General features: G+C 38.9%; 1 protein-coding gene across 5 annotated transcripts in view; it reads right to left on the reverse strand.

The window, feature by feature from the left end:
- ANKRD10 (ankyrin repeat domain 10) overlaps positions 1-23,978 on the reverse strand; it is a 37,148-nt gene extending 13,170 nt beyond the window's left edge. The window contains exons 1-4 of one of the 5 annotated variants that reach the window (XR_004061186.1): positions 16,375-17,826; positions 9,531-9,622; positions 7,000-7,125; positions 1,390-1,521 (exon numbers count right to left, since the gene is read on the reverse strand). Coding sequence is in view for 1 of the 5 variants with exons in the window: in XM_030960153.1 (XP_030816013.1) it covers positions 9,531-9,622; positions 17,687-17,839; positions 23,643-23,843 (446 nt within the window). In the remaining 4 variants the exon portion in view is untranslated. Of the gene's footprint in view, positions 1-1,389; positions 15,227-16,374; positions 17,840-23,642 lie in introns of those variants that run through there. The other 4 variants (XR_004061182.1, XR_004061183.1, XM_030960153.1 and 1 more) reach the window with 4 other exon arrangements.
- Between the last annotated feature and the right edge of the window lie 1,113 nt (positions 23,979-25,091).

The raw sequence follows: 25,091 nt of genomic DNA on the forward strand, positions 1-25,091 counted from the left end.
TTTCATATTATAAAGCTATTTTAAATAGAAAAAAAATCCATGAGAAAAGATGATGAAAGTCTGAATATGGATGAGTAGTGATCTTGAAGTTTCTTGACATATGACACTTGCTTATCACACTCTGTTAGTGACAGGTGTTTTCATAAATAAACTCAAAACACACACTGATATATGGAGTTAACGCTCTGACTTCTGCATATGCATTTATTCACAGACCTACAGTCCTTAAAACACTCTTCTAACATGTTTTTCTTCTTCCATCAAGCGATGTCCACAGGCAGTCTTCAAAACTGACTGATCTTGGCATGAAGAGGACCTTTTTTTAGGATCCATTCTTCTCCCTCTGGGTTGACATCATCTGAACTCCCATTCTAAATGCCCAGTTCATCTGAGAGTCCTGGTACCCAATTAAAGCAGCTATAAAGAGGACCCTGATGAAACATGACTTCAGGTACTTCCTTCTTCTGAAGTGCTTTTTCAAAAATGTTGGCTGCGAGTGTAATTCAATTGTTGCTCTAAACCAAGAGACAAGCGCATTATCTGGCCAAACAGGATTGGTGTACAGAAACAAGAATTTAACTTTCAGCTTAGCTTTATTTAGGAGGAAAATTTTATTATTTCAACCTAATTTAAGAAGTTTCCTAAAGGAAGAAAAAATTGAGGCAAGCTTTTAAAAAATATTCAAGATGCTTCCACTATGGCTAAGCAATAGAAAGTAAAAAAAAAAACAAAACAAAACAAAAAAAAAACCACCAAGAAAACACTCAAAATTTAGAATTGTTTAAATATGACTCTGTGCAACGAAGATTTAGTTCAGTGTAATGTACAGAATTTACTCTTTGAAAGATCTGTAGAAGGAAAACAAAGACTTGTGCTTCTCATATTGAATTATAAATGCTATTCAATTTACTTCAAAAAAATGCTTCTAAGTTGCTTCAACTGTTCATTTTCCATATTCATTGGCAGAAAAAAACAGGTAGATTCCTTTTTAACATAGAAATATCTTAGAAATACACTATCTTCAACTTATAATGTCACATACCTTGAAAAACAAAACAAACATTTGCTACACAAAAAGTCAACAATAAGTATTTTTGAAAATCGTTAATGTAAAAAAAATCTCCTGAATGTTTAATTTGAAATAGTGATTACAGCACCTACAGCTTACTGTGTTTTTGTTAATGCCATGCGACAATCTAAGAAAATAAACCACAGTTTTCGTATATCAATGTAATATCTGTTAAAAATTACTGATCTCAACTTATCTATTGTTAGTTTACAAATAAAAATGTAGATAATTGTAAATTAGGGTAAGCAAAGCATGCAAATCTATAGATTCTATATCTGAATTCCTAGATTAGCATTAAAACCAATCACCGCAACAAATACCTCAACAGTATGCCTTGTGTGCAGAAAGGAAGCGATACTGAACATTCAATGCCACAACTGTAAGGTTTTCGGAGAAGCACCTGTGGCAGTTTCAGCAGTTTCTATATGGAATGCTCCCCCTTTCTAGGATTACTTGAAAAAATCAAGTCAATTCGAATTACGTAGCTGTAAAACATTGACATGTGTAGTTTTTACAGTTTCAGAATCTTCTGTTTGATTTAAACGGGCAATGGTGCATAAACAGGAAACTTATATCATAAGGGATCACATATTTGCAGGCAACATTAAGATTAAAAGTACATTAACATACATAAAGTGCTGTAGCACATTATTCAATATGTAAGCCATTATCATGTGACCACCTTAACAACAAGATACTAAGCCTTTTTATGCCTTTAAAAGCATTATAACTTTCATCCTGAAACCAATTTTTCAGTTCTCCACTGAAATTTACATAGAATGGATTAAAGTTACCGGTCAACTCATGGCTTCAATAACTTTAAATTTAGTAGGCTGTATCTCAAAAGAATTAGTAGCTATTCCTATATACAAAAATTAGCAGATACAAGGATTAAAACAAAACAAAAGAAGAAAGAGAAAAAAAGATCAGAACACTAAAACGCCCACAGTGAGAAAAATTGTTTCCTATACAAACAGTAGTATACTAGTGCAAAATTTCTAAAGCAAAATTATTTAAAAATACTAAACTTTAAGTGTTTTAACCCTTTGGTGTCCAAATACAGAAGTTATAAAATTGTTTCAAACTATTTTTTTCCAGATACCAAGAGAAAAATAATCTTAACTAAACAGATGTGTGTCACTGCTGGGGCAGCTATACAAATTCATGCTAGAATTACACACTGGGCATCTACAAAAGCACAAGTTGGTGCCAAGTTTTTATTTCACAACAAAGCATCTGGCAGCTGAAATTATTTTACACTTTAAAAACCAGTGCTAGAGTTCCTGTGAACATCATCCAAAAGCATAACAAGAGGAATATACTGAACAGAAGGACTCTGCTTTGTGAAGCCACTTTCTCCACAGGAAAATCAAAGATCACTATGAATTATGCAGCTATAATTAGTTCCTAGATACTTCAACTCCTGACTGAGCAAACATTGGCAGAAGAAAGAATTCATTAACCATGGTAGGCAATGTTGCAGTTACCACAAACATCATCATCAGGATTTTTTGTTCTATCTGTATTCCCATCTATATGCTTTACTAAAGACCTCAAACAGGGTACTTCATTTTCAGTACCTTTTGTACAAAATATTCACATTTCCAAGTAAACGTTCCCCTTATCAATATAGGCTTGACTTGGCCTAGCTCTAGCAACAGTGTTTTTAAATTCATATTTCATTATTTAAGAAGTGATTCCTAACAACAATTCATAATGGGAAGGTAGGAAAGTCTATGGTAATTCTTGAAACAAGAGTCTGATTGCAATACAGCTTAACAGAAAAGACCTTTCCTAGTAAAATGAAAGTATTTCCTAGATCACTAGTGAAATTTAATTCCAAATAATAATAGTACTGCAGCCACTTAAAGAAAATGTAAGAATTACTTAGCCAAAATTATGACAATGAGAACTACCACTGCTGTTAACTTCATGTTTCTAGAAACAGAGCAAGAATTGCAAATGAAGCTGCTAACAATGAAGAAAGTGTAATGGAAAACTACTGAGAACACATTCAGAGCAAACTCTAAATTGAAAAGATAAAACAACCTTACAATACAGATATCCACCAAGATGACTCTAGTAGCAAATAAAATGACATTATTTCTCCTCAACATAGCAAATGAAATCCAAAGGTAGCTTAGAATTAGAGAAATGAAGGAAGCAAGCTTCTCTCAAATGTGCCAAACTTGAAAGAAAGTTCAAGCTGTTCAGTACAAACAGCATGGACAGTGCAAGTTTGGAAATAAAAATGAAGAGATGAATTAATGTCAAGGTACTTTTGTATCAAAAGCAGAGCAAAAATAAGAAAGAAAGGACTATAGGTAGTAGATGGTTTCATTATTTTCCTGTAATAGGGACACTATCAAACTACATAATCTTGTTGGAGTTTTTTTTGGTGTCAAAAATAATTTGGTGTGTTTAATCAAGCAGACATAAAATCTTCTGGATTAAGGAACTGCTGAAGTGCACAAAACCAGCTTAAATGAGCTTCACGAAGAAAAGTTTTTCAAACTTATGTTTTTCTCCCTTTATAAGAAAATTTATCCATCGTATATAAGCCAAATCAAGCAAAACAGAATGAAGCTGAATAGTAATATTTTCCCTAGGCTATGATTACCAAAGGTCTTCCGTGGTTTGTTAAGTCTCCATGCCATTGGATACATCTTGTAATCAGTAGGGCATGACACATAAGAAAACTTTTCTGACCAACCTGAACATGTTCTGGGCCACACCACAACTACCTCCTGGGTTTTTTTGTCCAGAGGCTACTAAGTACTAGTTGGTCTATGAACAACTTTACTGCAAAGATAGAAACCAGATCAGCAAACAAAACCCAAATCAACACGGCAGGCTAGAGCAGACATTGCAATAAACAATCCTCTCACCATGTATCTAGTCAAAAACTATTGCCAGATCAAGCATAGCACCCTTCCAGATCACCACCACTGACATCTAGACTAATCATCAGAACTAGTAAGATTACTATATTTGGGATATAATTGTTTTTTCACTGTATTTAACTCTGGCAAAGCTCCACTTTGTAACACTGGTTTCTCCACTTGACTTAACTGTACCCAGGTTTCTGTAGCCAGAACAGCAACAGAATAGCTTATCTTGCAGGAAAAAAAAGAAAATCTATCTTAAGGGAAACTGCACACATTAATGTGAGCATCAGCACAATATCTTACACGAAGGCAGATCAATCCCAACAAAAAACCCCAAACATTCCTGTCAGAAATCTGAACTATCCGCAAATAAAAGTCTTGGTAACACTTCCATATTCTTTATCCAGCTCTCTTGGACTGAAGAAAAGTCAAGAAACCAGTGCTATAAGGCTTCCTCACTAATGAATAAGCTAAAGTATCAAGCTCACATGTATCTAGTGAATTTCCTCTCTGTTTCAGAAAGGTCATAAGTATCATTGCTTTAATGATGGATTTTACTTTATTCATAAAAAGCACAGCCTCTCATATTCTGTGCTATTTTTCCAGCTGATGCTAGTAATCACTGTTGTCATTCCACCCCCACTAAGAATAATCTGCATTCAAACTGAACAGGAATTCAGTGGTACGAGTTTGCCTCAGCTTCCTGCCATTATTAGGAATGTCAGTAACTCAGAAAACTACATTCTTCCAGACTGGTTTACTCTAAGACTGAGCCTCTCTCATTTTTTATCAGTCACCCATGCATATACATTCTCCTTTGGTATTTCCAAATCTTTTCTTCAGACTAAATCCAAATTACTGCCCTACTTCATAATCACAAGCTCCTACAAACCACCTCAAGTACTGCTACAACCATAGCAACCAAACAGGAAACCAAACATTGAAGAAATGACTAAGCTTTAACTGCAGTTTTTTTAAAGGAGAATTAGTGTTTCACCACTGAAATGTACATGCCACTTTGAATTTCCCTTCCCATAATAATTTATATAAAATGGGAAAGGTAGAATAAATTCCAACATGTGTACCCTCTACACTGAAAAATGGTCACTACAAGAATACTACAGTGATGGCCCTTAAAATGCTTGTTACATACAATTAAAAAGAATTGCCACATATTCTTCCTTAATTATACAGCAGTGTTTAACAGCGCAACAAGAGCAATTAATCCAGCAGTTTAACTAGTATCTGGAGGCAATCAGGTTTATAAAAAGAATGTGTATGAAGTGGTCTGAGTTTGGAAAATACCAAACAGATTATACAAGCACTAATATACTAATTAACAGATAAGAACCTCTCAGTTGAAAAAGCACCTAAATCCAAATGATCAGTAAGATCCTGAAGCATTACTCTCAAGATGAGGTTAATTTAATGACTGTAAGAAAGCAGAATGTTGCTTCTTCTACACTGAATCTATGCTGTAATACAGCTTCTGAAGTAAAGAGGTGACATAGTTGTGGCCTTTCACAAGCACGTTAACACCAGAAATGGACTGCAGTTCAATATTAGAAGTTTGGTAGTTAAGTTAGCTAGGCAAGAAAAACAAGCTCACAGTAAAAACCTGCAAATAGCTCCTAAGATTTTAAGAAATCAAGAAGATACCCATTAACTAAGGAGATTTCTGAACCCTTAGACCCTTCAAGAAAAGAGGCCATGTAAGCTTCCCCTCCAGACTGAAAGGAACTGAGGGTTTGCATCAGGAAGGAATGGCCGACTTCTGCACTGTCACGAAAACAACACATCACTGTCTCTTCACTAGAGTCGACTGATTTTCAGGAAGTCAAGAAATCTCAAAAGTACAAATGAGAAGAATAAAAGCTGAGGTATCATAAAAGTGCTCACGTGGAACAGAAATACAAGAATTTCACAAAGGACTAATCCAGCACTAAAAATTCACAGCAGACAGATTTCTGTTATGGAAGATGGATAGCAGTTGTGAAGAAGAAAAAAGATAATAATATTGCCCTTTTTTGCAGTTTGCGACACACAAGCTTGACAAGAAGAAATAAAATTAAGTAAATCCCTGTCAAAGAATGAGAATAAAGATCTTGCTGAAAAACTTAGTATCAGTGATAGGACATTTCTGGCGTTGAATTTACACACACACAGATGAATGCCAGACAGCTTTAACAAGAAAGTGGTTGAAGTGTCTGCCTAAACCAGATCAACATCACAGTATGAATCTGTCATCTGGTGGAAACAGATGTACTGGTTTATTTATCTCAGCATGTCACTGCTTCTACTCAAACCTTGAGACTAGTGTATCTAAACTAGAAGGGAAATTATCTCTTTAGGGTCTCATAACATGCCATCATGGTATACGACCCAAATTTACCCAAACCTGAAGATTTCTGGCAGGCAAATAAAAAGCTTTTCTATAATAGTATTCAAATATCATGATCAGTAAAACTTTTAAGCAAGCAAGAATTTGTGTTCAATTGGATGGGTACATACCGAGCCACAGTCCATTCCACAAGTTACACCTCTCTCTATCCCAGGATAATATAGTGTTTGAAACTTCTCTCTTAGTTCTAAATCAAGACACTAAGGAATACACAACTGCTTAAATGACAGCTGCAGAAGAATTTTTGTTCAGAGATAAGTGGACACAATGCACAAGGGCACCACATGTAAGTGGACATGAAGCAAGTCAGGATAATCAATAATTGCATCTGCTTCTTTTTGATTCAAGAGTGTCCTGTGTTTACAGCTGAATTTTGTATTTTTATATATGCTGTGATACAATTGTATAACTACATTAAAACACAGCATTTACATAAGAGCGCAAAAGAGCAAAACAAAACATGGCACCAAGAAGGCTTTTCCTCTATAAAGAGCTGTGGACACTTGTCTGTCACCATGATAAATAATACACAATTAACCATACATAAATTGCATCAATATGCCTTTTAGTGAAAATCCAGCAGTAATTATGGATACTATAAAAGGTACTATCCACATTAAAAAGTCAGTTACACAGCAAACCTTTTCACTCATATGAGGACATTGTGACCACCTGCTTCCCCCTCTTCAAGGGTCCATGAATACCATAGTTAGTGGAGCAACCATTTTTATGGCTGTAGGACATACTGTGCACAGAATATGCTTCAGCTAAAATGAGAAGGTAAATACCACAAAAAAATCAAAATATTTTCACTAGGGTACAATTATTATTTTTTATTATTATTAAAAATTTACACAGGAATAGAGACCCAAATTCTCTCTCATCAATTAGGAAAACAATGCAACAAGCTTAATGAGATTTATACTGCAACATCCTGTCTTTCTCTGCAAAAGCAATACACTAGCAAGCCTGAAATATAGTAAACTAGAAAAATTCAAGTGAGGCTATTTTATTAAAACTAAAATTCTTACTTTTATCCTTGACTATTACCAATACTCTTTGTCTTCCAATATAACCAAAGGAGGATATAAATTAGAAATGTGGTAAACACTGATAATAAGATTTCTCTTGTCCAAGTTACTTCATTTTAACAGCAATAATCACTAATTAACAAAAAATACGTTTCTTGCAATAGTACATTAGTGGTTACTAGTGTTTGTGTAATAATGAAATCTTAGCATCCCTGTTCTACTTGCTATAAAAAACTAGGGATGATGGCATTTTGGACATATATTATAAATATCATGTAAAGGTGCTTGACTATTTGGAGTCCCAAGGGGTATACTAAGAAATAAAGAAAAAACTGGATTAGAGGATCTAATCCCAGTAAAAATAGAAAGTACTTATTCATCATCAGAACAGATCAGTAGTTTAATTCTAGTTAGTGCTTAGTTCTGTATTTCATAAAATTCTTGCCTTGGTTTTATCAATCAATTATCAGCCAATTATCATTTCAGTTAATATATACAAATTAAAACTCAAATATATGGCTAAAACCCCTCTCCTTTTCTTCTAACTGGAGTAATAAAATAAAGGAGTCAGAACTTCCAGAGCATTTATATTTTCATGTTTTTACAAAAACAAGGAAATCTACATAACCATTAATCAGGGCCAGCTTTCAAAACCAGATGACCCAAAATGAATCAGTGTCAAAAATATATACATGGATTTGGCCTAATTTAACATACTGAACCTGGAAACTAAGGAAAAAAATCCTCCCCCCTATCAGTCAATAGCTAAACTCCCTCAGGTGACAGGGCCAAGTCCTTATTCTCTAAATGATTAAACTTGGGTTGCTCCACAAGCCTTTTGTATTGCATCCCTGATTTTACCACTACCATGACAGGACCTGATGTTTAATTACCTATCTGAAACATAGATGGAATTCAAAGTTAGGAAACTGAGAATTCATGTTATTTCCTGTTCATTAAAATTGCTATAAACCTACACTGCTTCTGCTGCAAATAGCTTTGGTCAAAGACAGGTATCACCCACTTCACATTGTTTATGTAGTTCCACAACTTTTCTTTTGGTTGGCTACTTTGTTAAAACCACAAGATTACATACTAATTGATGATGATAATTAAGGTTTGCTCAATTCCACAGTAAATTTAATTCCAAGTTTATCTTAAAAATATCCAAAAGTGAGTGAAAAATGGGAAATTATACATTCAAGACTGATTTAATGTGCTTGTCAATAACTGAGACAGCTTATTTCGTTTTTCTACAAAGAAATCTCTTCATACAAAGCAATTAGTTCACTACTATTAACTTAAAGGTAATATATTCCCTGAACACTCTATGACACAGCTAAAAGAGTTAAATTTTATGGTAGATTTATCAAGGCAGCATTACAAAAACAGTAAGATGGAAACCAAAGGGTAAAACAAGAAATTAACTACATGATTCTTATTTCACTTACAACTTCAAAGTTTCGTAGTGCAGGTTAAAATACAGTAACTAGTTACCATTTAAGATAATAAAGCTAGTTCTAATTAAAACATATTGCTAAAGTACTGATATTATTTATAAGCCATAGAGCTTATACTCAACATTTCTAGGTGAAAACTGCATCCATTTTGTCCATGCTGTAAGTTGCAAAAGTTTGTGAGCTTTTCTGAATGTTTTTGCAGTACATAAACCTTTAAAGAAAAAAGTTAACAGGGCAAATACACAATACACTAACAAACAGTAATAAACTAATGGTGAAGTGTGTGAATTGCTGTTTTGCACATAATGCTGCTTTTGCATTGTTTTCTATATTTATTCACCAGTGCAAGGTGTAGATTTCTCATAAAAAGTAACTACATGCTGAATAAAGTGTACAGTTTGGGGTCATCTGACAGAAGCACAATAAATATTTTACTATATCAGATGTATGTGCAACACTAATGTAGCACAATGGTATCATTTAATTAAAATTAACTTTATTACTAGACATGCAAAATATCTTAGGCTTCATTACAGTTGGACATGTCTAGCTGTCATGATTATTTGGATCATGTGTCTGCTATTTTGACTTTTCTTTCTGAAATTAGTATCTATGTTTACCAATCTAAGTTAGTCAGCTACACACACAACAATCAACAACAAGAAAAAATACCTCACTTACTCTATTTGTGCACCATGAGCCACAAGGGCACTTATGGAATCCATACTACCAGACCGTGCTGCTTTATGAATAGGAGTTTCACCAACATAATCCTGTAAAGACAAACTACATTTTGTCAAGCATAATCTTTCTAAAAATTAAAATACTATTATTACATTACTTTAATCAAGATAGCAGATATATAAAAGCAGCATTTATTATTAGCTAGCAAATACATCAGGTACTTCATCATTACTTTGAAGTCTGCAGTTGGCTGTCAAGTACATTAGACTTTTAGCAAGAAGTAACATTAAAGGCATTTAACTCACAAGATAAGCCTTATCCAATAGCTCAACAATCAGCAGACTCAGATTCAGAAAACTGGTCAACCCTCCCAACATCCACCACCGCAACACGTTATTCTAACACCTTCATTTCCTGGCACTCCTTTCCCAATACACTGGGCTGCACAAGCCCTCTTGAGCTCGGGAGCAGCAAGGCTGAGTCTGTGGGACTGTGCTGCTTTCAGATCTTGCTGGCACACTGACTCAGTCCTTGAGGCTTGCACCATCAGTACTCGGCAGGAGAGGAGCCCATACACAGAGTTTACTGCAACAGAGGTATGCCCAGTGTTCACAGGACAGGCCAGATCTCTCCCAGCACAAACGCATTAATTCACATTCTATATATTTGCCTTCTCTGATTTTCTGTCAATTCATATTCCATTAGTATTAACCAGCACATCCAATAATTTAATTCTTTTGCATAATGTGCAGACATACTGGGGGTAGAGTATTGCTTTTCAGGCAACTCCCCCCTCAACTGTCTTACAGGTAACAGGGAGGATCTACAACAATTTTACAAATCCAAGCAAGCAGCAAGTAAATTAATGCATCATGATCTACAGGCTGCAGAGGAAATTCAGTACTTGCAATTAACCATCAGTATTAAGAACCACAGCAAAGAATCTGTAATGAAACATTGCCTTGGAATAGCAAGTAAATGTTTTTACTGGTCTGTTAATGTGATTCATCCTCAACACTTCCACAGTGTAGCAAGGGTTTTTTGGTTGCTTTTTTTTTTTGCTTTGTTTTCTTCCCCTTTCTCTTTGTCTCCAAACTTTTGACAGACTTCACTAGTCTGTTCCAGATATTAAACATGTTCTAACTGTATGTGCCTCGGTTTAGCTTCCCTGTTCCTTTTATTAAAATATCAACATTAGCTATTGAATTAACACAGCACCTTTACTGATTCACCAGTGTTTACACACAACAGCGTTGATGCCTAACTCCACAGTACTGGCTAGACTTTAGCTCTACTTGAAATGTGAATATATGCAAAATATGATTGTACTACCTAGAAGCTACTAAGTGTCTAAAATTGTCTGCCAAGCTTTTGAGAAATTTAATCCTGTCTTTTGGGCCACGTAAGTATAACTTGAAAATGAATTTTGGATTATAAGGTATGTATTTTCAATTTTCTACTTGACAATTTTATTTCATGGTGAAATATCTTTATAACAAGTTACAAATTTATGGAGGGTAAGCTAGCTTACCAGTGCTTAAGACATATATTCAGCCAAACAGTGAACTACTTAGCACACCCAGCAGGGAACAACAATGCCACCAAAGTTTGCTTTCTTATAAAATAAGGAAGACTGCTGAGGCTGACAAAGTTTGGACATAGGAAAAAGCAGCAATGTCTTAGAGATTAGAAAAAGGCTATAAAGCCCTTCTTCCAAAGTGGATGTCTGCAGCTGATGGATAGAAGACTGCTTTCCAATGAAGTTTATGCAAATTTTTCCTATTTGTAACATCCCCTGAAGTAACACGAAGAGAAAGAAATTTAAGAGAGGACACAAGTTTTAAACTATCATACACTGAAATTTATTCGAGGCTAATTTATCCAGAAAAAATTTCTTTGGGTAATAAATTTTCCAGTCATAAAAGCTGTCTTCAATTCATCATTCTCTTACTGTGTCCTCCCCTCCTCCCTTTTGTTAAAGTGGCCAAAGTATAGAAAGTAAGTGATTTGCTTCTTTTGGTCAGCATTAGTATCTGCAAGCCCAAGCCTAAGTTACAAGAGATTCACTCAATATGAAGTTCAGGTTAGGGTTAGTTTGCCATGCATATGGCAGAGATAACAAAATCTCCCCTAGCCCTAAAAACCTAGCACACTGCCCACAGTAAGATCTAGAGAACTGAATTCCATCATTGCTGTGGGGACACACAAGAAGGATGAGAGAAGACCTTTGCAAAAGGACTCCCCAGCATTGCATTAGAAGAATGAGCTAAGCTTATAGCAGCTACCACTTCCATCACCAAACAGAAAAGATTAGTATTTCAGAAGGGAATATATGTCTTGAGAAGGGCTGCTTTTAATCACCGGCCCAGAAAACCATGTGTCTAAAGCTAAGGAATTCAAATAATACTTAAAAAACAACAGAATACACAGACTTAGGTTTTTATAGCATTCCTTTTAATTACAGCACCCAAATTTCAGTTGTCATTACTATTATGTTGCTTTGAAATTCTCATAAGGGGCCAAATATATTTGCACTGAAACACTTTCCTAGCTCTCCTCAGAAATTATCTCTAGATTTCAAGTTTGACTAAATGGAAAAGAAATACACATGGGAAAATATCTACATCCCACTGAAAGATGGCTTTTATATCTTTCAATGCATAGAGAAGAAAACAAAAGTACTCTGTATGAGTCTCAGAACAATTGTTTTGATTCAACAACTGGAATGGATGTGACCTAACAGGAAAACAAAGTAACATTTTTTTTCCAAGAAGTTTCTGAGAGCAGTTCAGGGTATAGCCTGTCAGCACAGTCCCATGTGTAAAATACTTCTTCCCTATCTCTTTTATCTCGCAAAAGAAGTTCTTTCATTTTGAGAAGCTCTATTAATTCCTCATTACCCCTGATAACACCTCATAATCCTTTAAACTGGTCACATTCCCCATCTGTGCTTGAGTCTGAAACAATCCCTTTTGTAATAATATTCCAGGAAGAGAAGCATCAATGACTTGTACTGGCCTTTCACAACTAGAGCAGAACTCGTCCCTCTGTTGCAACACTGCACAAACAGCCCAAACTTGTCTCACAATCTAGAGGATGCATTCCAAATAAATTAGTAGAAACTCAAACTAAGTTTCATTAATTTAGCATTCAAGATAATACATTTGATTGGTTCTGTGGTTAGTAAATATTTTGGGCACAGTGCTCTTGGAGAAATGACAAAAAGAATTCATGAACCATCACAGACACATTTAGTTTTTGCAACCCATTGCTGAATGCCTTCCTCCTCTCCCTTGGAAAGAATGGCTACCCTCTCACACAGACAAGGGCAGTTTTCTCTAGCTTGGGGTCATGACTACATTACCTTTGACTTCTATTTCATTTTACTGAATAAACATCTAGCTTCCTTCCTTATTATCTTTTTATTTATGTGGCTGAAGAGTCTTTTGCTTTTTTTGGCTTTAATCAGTAAATCCATCTCAGCTTGACTAATCAGTTTCCAGTTCCTCACTGTGCTCTTAACCTCAAAAGACACTTCCTCTACTGATTAAATACTTTTCTCAAACTCTCTTCCCAGGCCTCTTTCATGTATGGGTATTTTTTTCAATTCAGTCTGAAGTCATTTTGAAAAGCAACTTACTTGCAGGAATTTATTTTTAAAGTAAAAAGCTCCCACACACATTTACACTGAAAACTTCCAACTATGAATACTGTTTTGGATGGGACAGAGTTAAATTTCTTCATACTACTTAGTAAGATGTTTTGGGTTTGTGATCAGCTAAGTGTTTTTAGTACACCAATGTTCTAGCTGGGAGTACGCTGGGATGTGCCCCAGCTGGGACCACTGACTCAAAGGACCAGAGGATTATCCCACATCATGTGACACCATGCTCAGCAAGTAGAACTGGGGCTGTCATTGCTCCAGCACTGGCTGGCATCACTGAGGTAGTAGTGAGCAACAAAGCTTTTTGTTGCTGCACTGTGAGGTTTTTAAAAATGTTTTATCACTTGATTTTCTTGGATTTCTTTTTCTTTGTTTCCTTTTTTTACCTGTTAACCTGTCTTTATTTCAACCCATGAGTTCTCACACCTCCCTGCTCATCCTCCCCCTCACCTCACTGGCTGGGGGAACAAGGAAGCAGCTGTGTGGTGCTTAAGTATCTACTGGGGTTAAACCTCAGCACTGCAAGCACTTCTAAAATACTTCTAGTAGTGATACCTGACTAAGACACAGACGCCCTTACCTGAAAAGAAATACAAACTAACTCCATTCCTTAACTGAACTGACTGAATTTCAATCATTTATCAGATGACCACATTTCCAAACACTACTCATTTCTTAGAACCCGTATCCTATCCTTTCTGAAGCTAGGAAGCAGAAACTAGAGAACACCGAGTACCTTTCCTGCTTTGCTAAAAAGGCTTTTGTGTGCAAGTGAGAACTTATGGAATCTTTTTATCTGGATTCAGACCTAATTGTTGTTTAAAATAAAAACTGTAATATACCCAAAGAAGGTTTTCTTCCTCCCCACCAAGGATATCAGCCTATGTACAGTTCTTGCTCCTATGGGTAGTCTAACCCTCCTAAAACTATCTGCCGCCACTGCCATGCGATGTTAACTGACTGCATGAATAGTAAGTTGCACCCCCTGTAAGGGTGCAGTATTTCTTTTCCATTCCCTTTATGACAGGCCACACAACACTTTTTTTGGCCAATCAACAAAAGGCAACATACAAAAGAAATGTTTAATAGGCTGAGGCTAGAGGGAAAATATATTTAAATGAAGTTAATGGTTTTTTAAATCAGAAGTACTTATTATCTGATGTATCTAACATATACAACAGCACAGAACCAATCTGTGTTGTGACAAGGATAAATCAGAAAAAAATCCTCAGGAAAACTAGCAGGATAATTGCTTTGCACTGTTACAGTGAACTAGAGCAGGCAGGCAGCCAAACGCAGGTCCTGAGTCACACTACTAACAACTATTAGCAGGCACAGCCCATTGAGGGGAAAGAAAAAGAAAAATCAGAAACAGTAGGACATTGTCTTGAATACACTGATGGGTAGAAACAGACCATTGCTTGGCACTTCAGCTTTCCTCTTGTGTATTTTTATATGGTGATCCTGGGGGTAAGGAGCTGCCCACTGATGAGAGACATGTGATTCTAGCCAGCACATACAGTTACATAAGAGGGCTGGGCATCACAGGATATACTCACATAATTTATTTGGGGAACAAAGTGAAGCTGGGACAAGCAGTTTTCAGCATTTGTCCTTCATTGCTGCTGCCTGAGAAGTGTCCTGGGCAACTCTCACCAGCAACAAGATAAAACATGTTCAAGTTTTCCTAAACTTCAGGGCAGGCAGCATGAGCTACAATACAATACCTCAGGGCAGATATGAAAGCATGCATGCAAACTCTACTGAGTACCGGAGGTTTACGGTAAAACTGAGAGACTCGAGTGGATTCCTTTTCAGAAGCTATCCTTTTCTTTTTCCAGAAGTGAAGGGTTAGTCTGTAGCCAATGACCAGAAGTCAGTTTGGAAGGAAAAGTTTACTAGTTTAAATATCAAGCATTCCCAGATCTTTCTCAGCATGTGTTTTGTATCCAGTGTCCATGGAACACTTGTCCTCACACAAGCATTAGCCAGTGACTATGTCTGTTTGGAGTACAGCATCAGTCAGCGAGCTGGAAGGAATAAACAAAATACACATCAGGAAATAGTGCTCCAAAAGCTCAAAAGTGTGGGTGGAAGCCCTAGATGATCACCTAAAAGTGCCTGCAAATTAAATAAGGAACAGAGATCATTTAAGGAGTTCAAATCAAACAAGAATAGTAGAATTTGACTGCAATTCAATAAACAGCTGAGGAAACTGGGGATAGCAAAGCATGCACTGTGCTTTACGTAGCCATGTATGAAACATTCCAACTATCTGTGGGATGAGCTTTCTGCTTTAGTTATCACCAAGGCACACTGCCTAGCTTTCAGTGCTTGTGCATGAGAAAACAGCATGACTGACCAGTTGTATCCTACAAACTTCAGAGATTTTTTTGTTTCTACTACCATTTAATTAACCAGAGGTATCTTATATTGTCACTAAACTGAGTCTGAAATACCTCCGGTCACACGTTCAATTAGTATCTTCTGGGTGCAAAAAGAAGTTACTACATTGAAGTGTAACTTGAGCCTCCCATTAATGACATACAAGGCACCCACCATGTCAGCTCTCAGCACCCACCTCTGTTGTGTCCGTGGTCTGTCACTGCCTCAGACTGACCTCAGTCTGTCCATGGTCTGTCACTGCCTTGGTCTGCCCCTGGAAGTCTATAGGATGCTATCACTATCTAAGAACCTGACAATGTGGAGGGCCATTTGCTCTGGCAACAAGCCAGCAATATACAGACTGAGTCACTGGCTTGCCTTAGTAACTTCTTTAAGCTGGAATGAGTCTCCTGCCCATTTTTAACTGCATATTACACTGACTTCTGCTTTCTTTTACAGTCATCTGCATGTTGCCCCCAGCCCATGGAGAGATCTCTCCACACTCTTCTCTTCTTCTGGGAGCTAGCTGCTACTTTCTTCTTTGCTACAACCTCACTCACTACATGTGACTTTTTTTCCCCCTCATCACGTTCCAGGACATCAAGCTTGTTCTTCAACTCCATTTCAACCTCACTGGTCAGTTCTTCTCTTTATCCTCATAGCTGGAAACTTTCATTCTTCTCATTCATTCACTTTCATTCATTCTTCTCTTCTCATTTAGCAGTTATTTGTATATCTTTATTCTGTGCATGCCACGCTTCCTCTCTAATCACCATTTCTTTACATTCTTACCTGGTCTCCAGATGCATTTACAGTTCTTGTATTTTCTCTTCTGAAGATTCTACCACTATGCAGCAATAACTTTTTGCATAAGTTATTTTTGTCAGGTATCAAGGAGAAGATGCCATCTATAGCCTCTGCATCCAGTCACCTTCATTGTTTCTACAATTCTCCTGATGTCTCACAGCTGTTCTCAATGCACCAGACTTCTTTTCTGAAAACTCAACACAAACTTCCCCATTTCTTATTTTTGCACAGCTTAAAAAAAAAAAAGAACCAAACTCTAGAAATGCAAATGTTTTAGTTCTTCAGCAGACTTAGCTTAACTCTACTGCATATAAAACGCAGTCTGGCCCTTAAATATTTTAAGAAAAGTATGACGCAAGATTTAACAGGCCAGACATTTTATGGATGCTGTGCTATACCACAGCTTTGAACAACAGCATATGCTGTAGTATTAATTACTCTCCGAATATTATTAAAAATACTTTTGATTATCATTAAAAAGGATGTTATGTATGACCAGCATACATAACAGATTCATTCAGTACTTCAAACATTTTCTTCAAAAACATGATGATAGTTTTTAGTATTGATTCTGTTACTGTACCAGAGAGTACAACACTCCTTTGCAGGAATTTTGCTATATTAATGCACTCCCTGCTACCAAATAAATTACATACTCACCTAAAACTAATGACAGTTATAGTAAAAACAAGGGCGAAAGAAATTTTTTAAATCACCTATTCATTCTTTGTTAGTCAAGTACATGTTTCCAATCTCTTTTCAGAAAGCTACTAGAAAAGCTTTAGAAATAATCTAAAAGAAAAACAACATAAAACCAGATGCACCTTAAAATAAATCAAGGCAGCTCTTACTAATTAGATGTATCAGTAAATCATGAAGTACCACAAAGGCCTCATGCTTCTGTAGGCAATAGTAAATTTTTCTATTTTTAGCATATTTATGAAGTATTATGTTCCTCACTAGTCTTTTTCTTGCCCCTACAGCAGCACTACAATATCAGAGTATTTGCTAATGCTGCCAATAGAAGGCAACATTACCACTTTGTTCAAGAAGCAGCAAGATGTCAATTCCTAAAACAAATATCCTCCAAACCCCTAGAAGGCTTAAAGGACATTTATCAGTCCTACCTCTACCTCAATGTAAAATGTCTATAAATGATAATTAAGTCACTTAACTTCAGCTGATGTCAAAAATGAAGCATCTGTATGTTAATGTAAGGCTCATACATGTCATAAAAAGGGATCAAGACACTCCTTGCAGAACTATATGCACACATGAAATACACATTAATCCGTACCTGTTTGTTTATGTTGGCCCCCACTTGAATCAACCAATTCAGGCACTGTGGATGTCCTCCAAAAGCAGCAATGTGGGCTGGTGTTTGAGCAAAACGTGTCGTACTGGCATTTACAGAAGCTCCAGCTCTTACTAACTGCATTAGGCACTCCAGCTTTAAAGACATGAGGGAAAATAGAACCAAAAACGTTACACAGATGTGCTACAACAATTAGCACGTGGTAATGAATACACAAAGCCCAGAAGAGCTAAACTTACTAGTAAGACTACATGAATGAAAAGCAAGACGGAACATGAAATGTAGGACTTCCTCCCTTCTCCTTCACTCCTTCCCCATTTGGCCATAGACAATACCTGAGAAGTACTTAATTCTCACCTCCAAAACTGAGTTTCACCTTTAATTTCAGAAAAGAGGAAAAGAGGACAAACACTTCAATCCTAACTACAAGAGATATTCAGTTCACTTTTGTTAAGAGAGTGGAAAAGGAAAAAAGAAAAGGAAGGAAAAAAGGGGGGAGAGTTCTGATCCAGCAGACATGATACTAACCAGATATTATTAGATAACATTTGCCAAAACAAAAGTGTTGTTAGGGGATACACAGATGCTGGACTCATACTCTCAGCAGAGTTTATATAAAGCTAGATCGGAAAAACAAAAGATTCTTCATTTCTTTAATGTATTTCTGGAGTGACAGAAGATTAGTCAAGAAAACTAATACTTAAGAATATACATAATGTGTTAACTCTATAAAAGGAATCAATTCCACCATTTTCTTGTTATTTCAGATAAGAAACTGTTTAAAACAAAACAGGCTGCTTGTTTGTGACACCACAAAGGTAATAAAAGCCTTTTTTCTTTTAAAAAATTGCAGTAATGGTCAAGTTATATTCTGCCCTTTTTCCTAACATACTAACCAGAAGTGTCAGATAACCAGATACTATTTTTAAAGGTTCATAACTTCTCTTTGTAGAAACTAGGCAAAACCACAGCTACTATGATCTCAACTTTCAAAAATAGTCAAAACAACAGTCCTCTCCTGTCACACAGTAACATTGTATTGTTGATAGGAAAAGAAACTCTCTACGCTGAAATAAACAGTTTAGTCTAGGCATCCATTTACTGTGGGTAGAAAACAAATACCACTGCACACAAATGCAGCAGCAAAACAAAGACCCTTACACCAGCTCAGGCATTGGTTCATATAAAACAAATCTGTGGTTGTCTCAGTGTATCACAATTAAAGCAAACATCAGCCACACCACAGCTGTGGAATAGTCTGTCCATAAAGGAGCAATTAAAAATCATCTGAATGTGGGCTGGCAGCTTGACTCAGATAGAAACATCAACACCAGGATTATAACATTCTTCTCTGTTGCTGTATGTCAGCCCTTCTTTCTCCCTCTCTTAACCTGTAAATTCCTAATCTTGCTGAATTACACGAGATAAAAATACCAAACACTGTAATGAAGTATTTTATATTAGTTTTGCAAATACGTTGTCAACTTCATTTGTCTCCTTCCCTCATATAATTCAAACAAACACATGTGAACCCTATCCCTTTGGATATACAGAAGTCATTTTTTGGACTATAATGGAGTTAAGGGTGGACACAGTTGTACCAGCAACTCACTAACTGCATGAAGTAAGGGTGAGGATAACTGGAATATTGCATATTAATGAATCTAGCTCCATAAACATCAACATTGCCAAGGAGAAAGTACCTTTTCAAAAGAAAATAAGCACTTTTGTTGGGGAAAAACCTCAACATATCCAATAACTTAAGAAAATTTATAACTCCCAACACTAGACTACTAAACTATATTTTGTATTTGCCAATATTAGACTTTCCATGATCTTCACATGTTAGCACTCATAATATTGTTGTCAATCTTTAGTAGGTATTAATTAAATTGCAACACTTCAATTATTAAAAAGTCATGAGATGGAAAACACCCCTCCAGCTACACCAAGAGGTTCATCTGTGGTAACTGAAGGCAAAAATAAATTTCAGCCTGTTTTTAGAACAATAGACTTTATTAATAGAGTTCATTTGAAAACACTTCCAGACAAGCATTACAACTTCAGGAAAGAATAATATTTCCTGCACAGGCACCAGGCTGAAAGAATTCCTTAATTAGACAGGCATTATAGCCCATCGACTGAAAAGGAAAAAACACAAACTGATTCACTAGCACTATCCTGCACTGCTTGGATCTAAGAGGGCCACAAACCATGATTATCCATACAACTTCACTTTTAAACATTGTTTTTCCTTTTTTTTTTTGAATACTCTGACTTTAGAGTCATAGAGCTTTAACTATGAATACATTTCATCCCATTAAAAGCTTGAGTATGGATCTTCTGTGTCATTGGTGTCAGAAAAGCCTGCTTCTTCCAACATGAAATTAGAGAAGAATGAGATTAATTCCATCCATGAACAGAAAAAGTCAAGATGACAAAAAACAATACCTCACTTGATCATTTATGCTTGAGATCAGGACACACAAGTCCACTTGCATTAAATAACCTAAATGTAATACAGTAGATGTTTTCCAACCTGAAGCAGAGGTTAAACTGATTTAGTGAAGAAAGACAGGCCTCCAAACAGGCCACAACACTGGCAAAATACCAAGCAGGAGACAGGCATTTTTATCTCTACCACTTTTGTTCCAAAAGAAACAGAACATATTTACTACTATTTTGCTTCCTATAATGTAAACAGTCAAATGACAAAAAACAAAAGCAGGCAAAGAGCACAAGCAAAGAGATGTGGTCAGAGAAAATAAAAATTCAATTGCAAGTGATTAAAAAGAAAATTAAGGTTAGTCCAGAACAAAGTGAATTAAAATTAAGATCAAAACCAATTTTTTATGCAAGCTCTGTATTTCCTACCTCTCTGGTAGCTTTTTTAGACTATTAACATTATTACATTCTGACCCATCTTCTCAGAAATCTGTGGAATACCAGTGTAATTTAGGGCACCATATAATTAACTCCAATTAAAACACAGAAACTCTGATGGGAATTAATTCACATCTCAGGAGACAAGCACTTGTCTGCAGTCAGGGAATGTCCTGAAATGCAAGCTCCACCACAGGTACTCCACACAGCAACTAAATTTGCACTTGCTGCTATCTCTAAAAGGAGCTCCATACTGTCATTAAATGCCGAGATATTACAACTAGAGACACAAGCTGCAATATCCATCACCTCCAATTGACTTTGCTGGTATTTTAACTATTACCTGCAAACTGTAGAAGTGTGCTTTAGAATAAGTTATTCAAGAACCCTGTTTTCACTTTTAGTCGTAAGAGACTCCGTAAGCCACCTTTTCTCTTTCACGTATTCATTTATAACCAACTTGACTGTTGCTGCTACTTCCTTCCTGAAGCATATCTACAAGTGCATGCAGGAATTTAGCTCTACATAGCGTCACTGTAAAATCCTTCTGTACTGCCCTTTGATGCAGGGAGAGCCATCTTATGTTCAACCTGTGCCACAGGCAGAGGGAAAGAAAACACTCTTTGAAGTTCATCAAATCTGGACTCCTGCTGTGTGTGCAGGCACACATATGTGTACATGTATGAACTGGGTTAGATTTCATCGCTCACAAGTAGTTCCAGAAAAGAACTAAACCAATTTTGTCTTTTCAGCGTCCTAGAGAGCTGCAGCAAGAAGCAATGGTCTGGTGGACCACGTTACTAATTGGCCCTGTATCACAGACAGACATGAAGTTCTGTCATCATATATAATTTTTTCCAGGAAAAAAAAACCCAAACAAGTGAAAATCCCACAAAATCTGGAAAAACCAAGAAGTGAAGAGAAAGAGACCTGTTCAGTAACTGTTAACCAATACTTCAAAAATTAACATTTGAAAACTGTGGTACCTTGAGAAACAGAAGAATTTTCCATTTCCTTTTGATGAATGTGAATTTGGGAAACAAAAATGCCATAAATGTGAATGTAAGACAGGCATCTGAGCAGCTCTTGTCTCACTGCCGGTAACACTCTGTTAACTGGTGAAAGGTACAAGCATAACTGTGCCACACAAACACAAAGCCAGTCGGGTTTGGGATCCAATACACTACTGTAACTTTTTCAAAGTGTTGTGCAGTCTTTGGCTCTGAGAAAGGAACACAATTTAACTAGACTATAAAGTATGTAGACAACTTCCACAAATTGCTGCCTGGATCTGATGGCTTTTAGGACAAAACATATGAACAAAATTCTGTAAAACCCATTTACAGCCTATGTCATCTCTGTAAGTCTCATTTCATCTGCCAGATTTCCCCCCCAATATGTACCACCACCACCCATCAAATTCTGCCCATACCTAAGAATGAAAATAGCAAATACAAGCACAACGCGTTGCAGGCCGACTTGCTTCCTTTGTTTACTCTTTCTGCAAGAGTATCTTCGACAGAAACTGGAATGTACACAAAAGCTCACTCAACCTACGATGGTTAGCAAGCACTTAAGATGCTTAAAGGAAAAAAGAACCAAAACAACACATACACTATCCAAAATCTATATCCAATAATTAAGTAAATACTACCTCGCAAAAGCACGACTGCCAGAAGCTCACACTGAAAAGAAATTCTTACAAGACAGAAAAAAGAAACAGAAGACCGTAAGGCGAATTAGTACTCCTGCGAGTGTACTTCACAAGAAAAATAAAGGCACTCCACTTTTTTTCGGAGTGCAGATTATTAGCTTCTTTCTCAACCAATAAAACCCTATTCTACATTTTGGCATTTGTGGGTTTAGGGTTTTTTGTTTGCCTTTGTTTTAGGACTGGAAGACGACTTAGCTAAAGCTGCTTCTAAAAGCTTCTCAAAGAAGCAACTGCAGCTAAGATCACATAACGTATAGAAACCATCTCCTAATGTCCTTTTATAAACCATGACAACTGCCTAAGTACATCAATCTTCCTGCTCTGGCACACAACCAATAAGCAAATAGAAGTATATGGGAAATAGGAGGGAGAATAAGAACAAAAGCCCCTCGAATTCTAAACTCAGACAAATCAATGAGGGGAAAAAACCAGATCCCAATCCTCTAGGCTAGAATCCTGCATAGTCCGAGATACTCACTGCATCAGAAATAGGAAATGCCTATATTAAAATCCAGGAATTAGAATACCACTCATTTTAAGATGTGAAGTTAGCGGAGCTACTTCGTATGTTTTGGTCTTTTCTGCAATGCAACGACGCCAATGCAGAAAATTCCATACGTATGAACCGCGATTTATTTTCTCCTACCGAAGGCAAAAGGGAAGCGCCTTACAGGCACAAGCAGCACCTTCTGCCCAAACTCCTACGGGCCGGTTGTCATAACACGGGCATCACAACACAGCGGTCTCCAGGTGCGGAGCCCGAGGAGGGCCCGGACCGCCACCAGACCGCGCAAACAAAGCGCCCCGGCATGCAGGGCCGGCACGCAGGGAGGATCAGCCGAGGGCGGGGAAGGGGTCGCGCCACAGCGGTGCCTCCAGCCCGCATGGCTGGCGTCCCCCGAGGGTGTCCGGGGGATATCGACTGCTCCTCGCCATTCGCTCCTGCGCCGGTGGCCCGGGCGAGGCGCGCGGCCGCCGCTGCCAGCCGGGAAAGCAGCGGGGAGGGAGAAGGGCGGCTGCCGCCGGCAGTGGGGGTGGGATGAGCGATGCCGAGACGGCAGGTGCCGCCAGCCCCGTGACCTGCGCCACCCACGCCTCGCTGACCGCAGGGACAGGAACGGAGCCAAGCGCCACGGCTGTCCGCTCCCGTCCCGCCCGATTCCCCGAGGAGCGGCAGGAGGCGGTGAGGGGAGAGGGGGCGGCGGCGCCTCCCGGCACAGCGCGCGCTAGGGGCAAAGATGGCGCCGCATTGCGCGCGAGCGGGAATCGCTCCCTCCTTCCCCTTCTCCTTCCCGTTCCCACCCCCGCTCCCGCCACCAGCTGAGCCCGGCCAGGCCCCACCTTGCCGAAGTGCGCGGCCCAGTGGATGGGCGTCCAGCCATAGAAGGAATCCTCAGCCGCCAGGTCGGAGCGGGGCGAGCTCTGGAGCAGCGCGCACAGGGCGGGCAGGTCCCCATCGCGGCAGGCGCGGTGCAGGGGGAAGCGCAGGGTCAGCAGCTCCTCGCTGGAGAAGCCCGCCTCGGGGCCGGCTCCCAGCGACATGGCGAGCGGGACAGCGGAGAGAGGGAATAGGAAGGAATGGGGAAGGGAGAAGGGGAAAGAGGAGCGGGCGGGCGCGCGCTGCCCTGGCGGGAAGCGACGACGACTGCGGCTGGCGCGCGCGGCCTCGGCACAAAGGGAGCGGGGCGGGGCCGCGCGCGACGCTCCGCCCCCTGGGGGCGGGGCCGCGCGGCCCTCAGGGAGCCCGGAGCGGGGCGGGCGGGGCGCCGTGAGGCGGGGCGCAGCGAGCGGGGAGAGCGGGGTTGCTCTGCTGCCTACCCTCCGCTCCCTTCCCGTTCGTGCTCCTTCCTCCTCCCGCTCCGGCTTCGCCTGTCCCTCCTCCCCTCGCCCCGTCTCTCCGCCTTTCCTCCCTCCCTCCCTCCCTCCCCCCTCCCTTCCCTTCTCTCTCTCTTTCCCCGCTCGCTTCCCTTCCCTCACCCTTTCATCCTCTCCCCCTTCTTGTTCCCTCTCCCTTTTTCTTCCTCCTCCCTTCTCCCCCTCCCCTTTCTCCATTCCGCTCTTCTCTCTCCCTCCCCTTGCCCTCTGGCTGCCGCCGCCCCGGGCCGGTGTGGTCGGAGGGGTCGGGGCAGGGCAGGATGCGCCGCGGGTGTCCGCCGGGGCCGTGTGTCCGCGCCGGGGCCGTGTGTCCGCAGGGAAAAGGCGCCGGCAGCGCGACAGGGCTGAGCCGTGGGACTGCGGCTGTCGTGGTTTGTTCCCGTACACCACGGACGTGCTGTCAAGCCGGCTTCAGCACTCGGAGGTCACTATGGGTTTGTACTGCTCAGAGGATTGCAAACCAAAGGATAACCCTGTCAGTGTCTGGTTGAAATGACACTGCCTGATTTTAAATTGTTTGAACCAGAAATCAGTCCTTGGGTAATGGCTCCGCAGAATTTTTGAGGAGCTTCTGTTGGTTGCTCCTAATTGTTTTCTGTCTGAAGTATTTGTGAACGTCTTTTTCTGACACCAGTAAAATTTAATTGATGATAATGAAGAGTACAGTTGTTTAAATATAAGTTTGCTCACCTGTCGCTGAAAATCATAGAATCACAGAAGCATAGAATGGTTTCAATTGGAAGGGATGAATCCACCCCCCCTGCCATAGTCAGGAACACCTTCCACTAGACCAGGTTGCTGAGATCTCCAACCAACCCCCCCTTGAATTCTTTCAGGGGATTCCACAATTTCTCTGGGTGTCAAGGAGTATTCCTTGTTCAGTGTACATTATTAAGCAATGCAAGCCAGGAGTTA

Source organism: Camarhynchus parvulus, chromosome 1 (assembly GCF_901933205.1).
Source record: "Camarhynchus parvulus chromosome 1, STF_HiC, whole genome shotgun sequence".
Taxonomy (NCBI): Eukaryota; Metazoa; Chordata; class Aves; order Passeriformes; family Thraupidae; genus Camarhynchus; species Camarhynchus parvulus.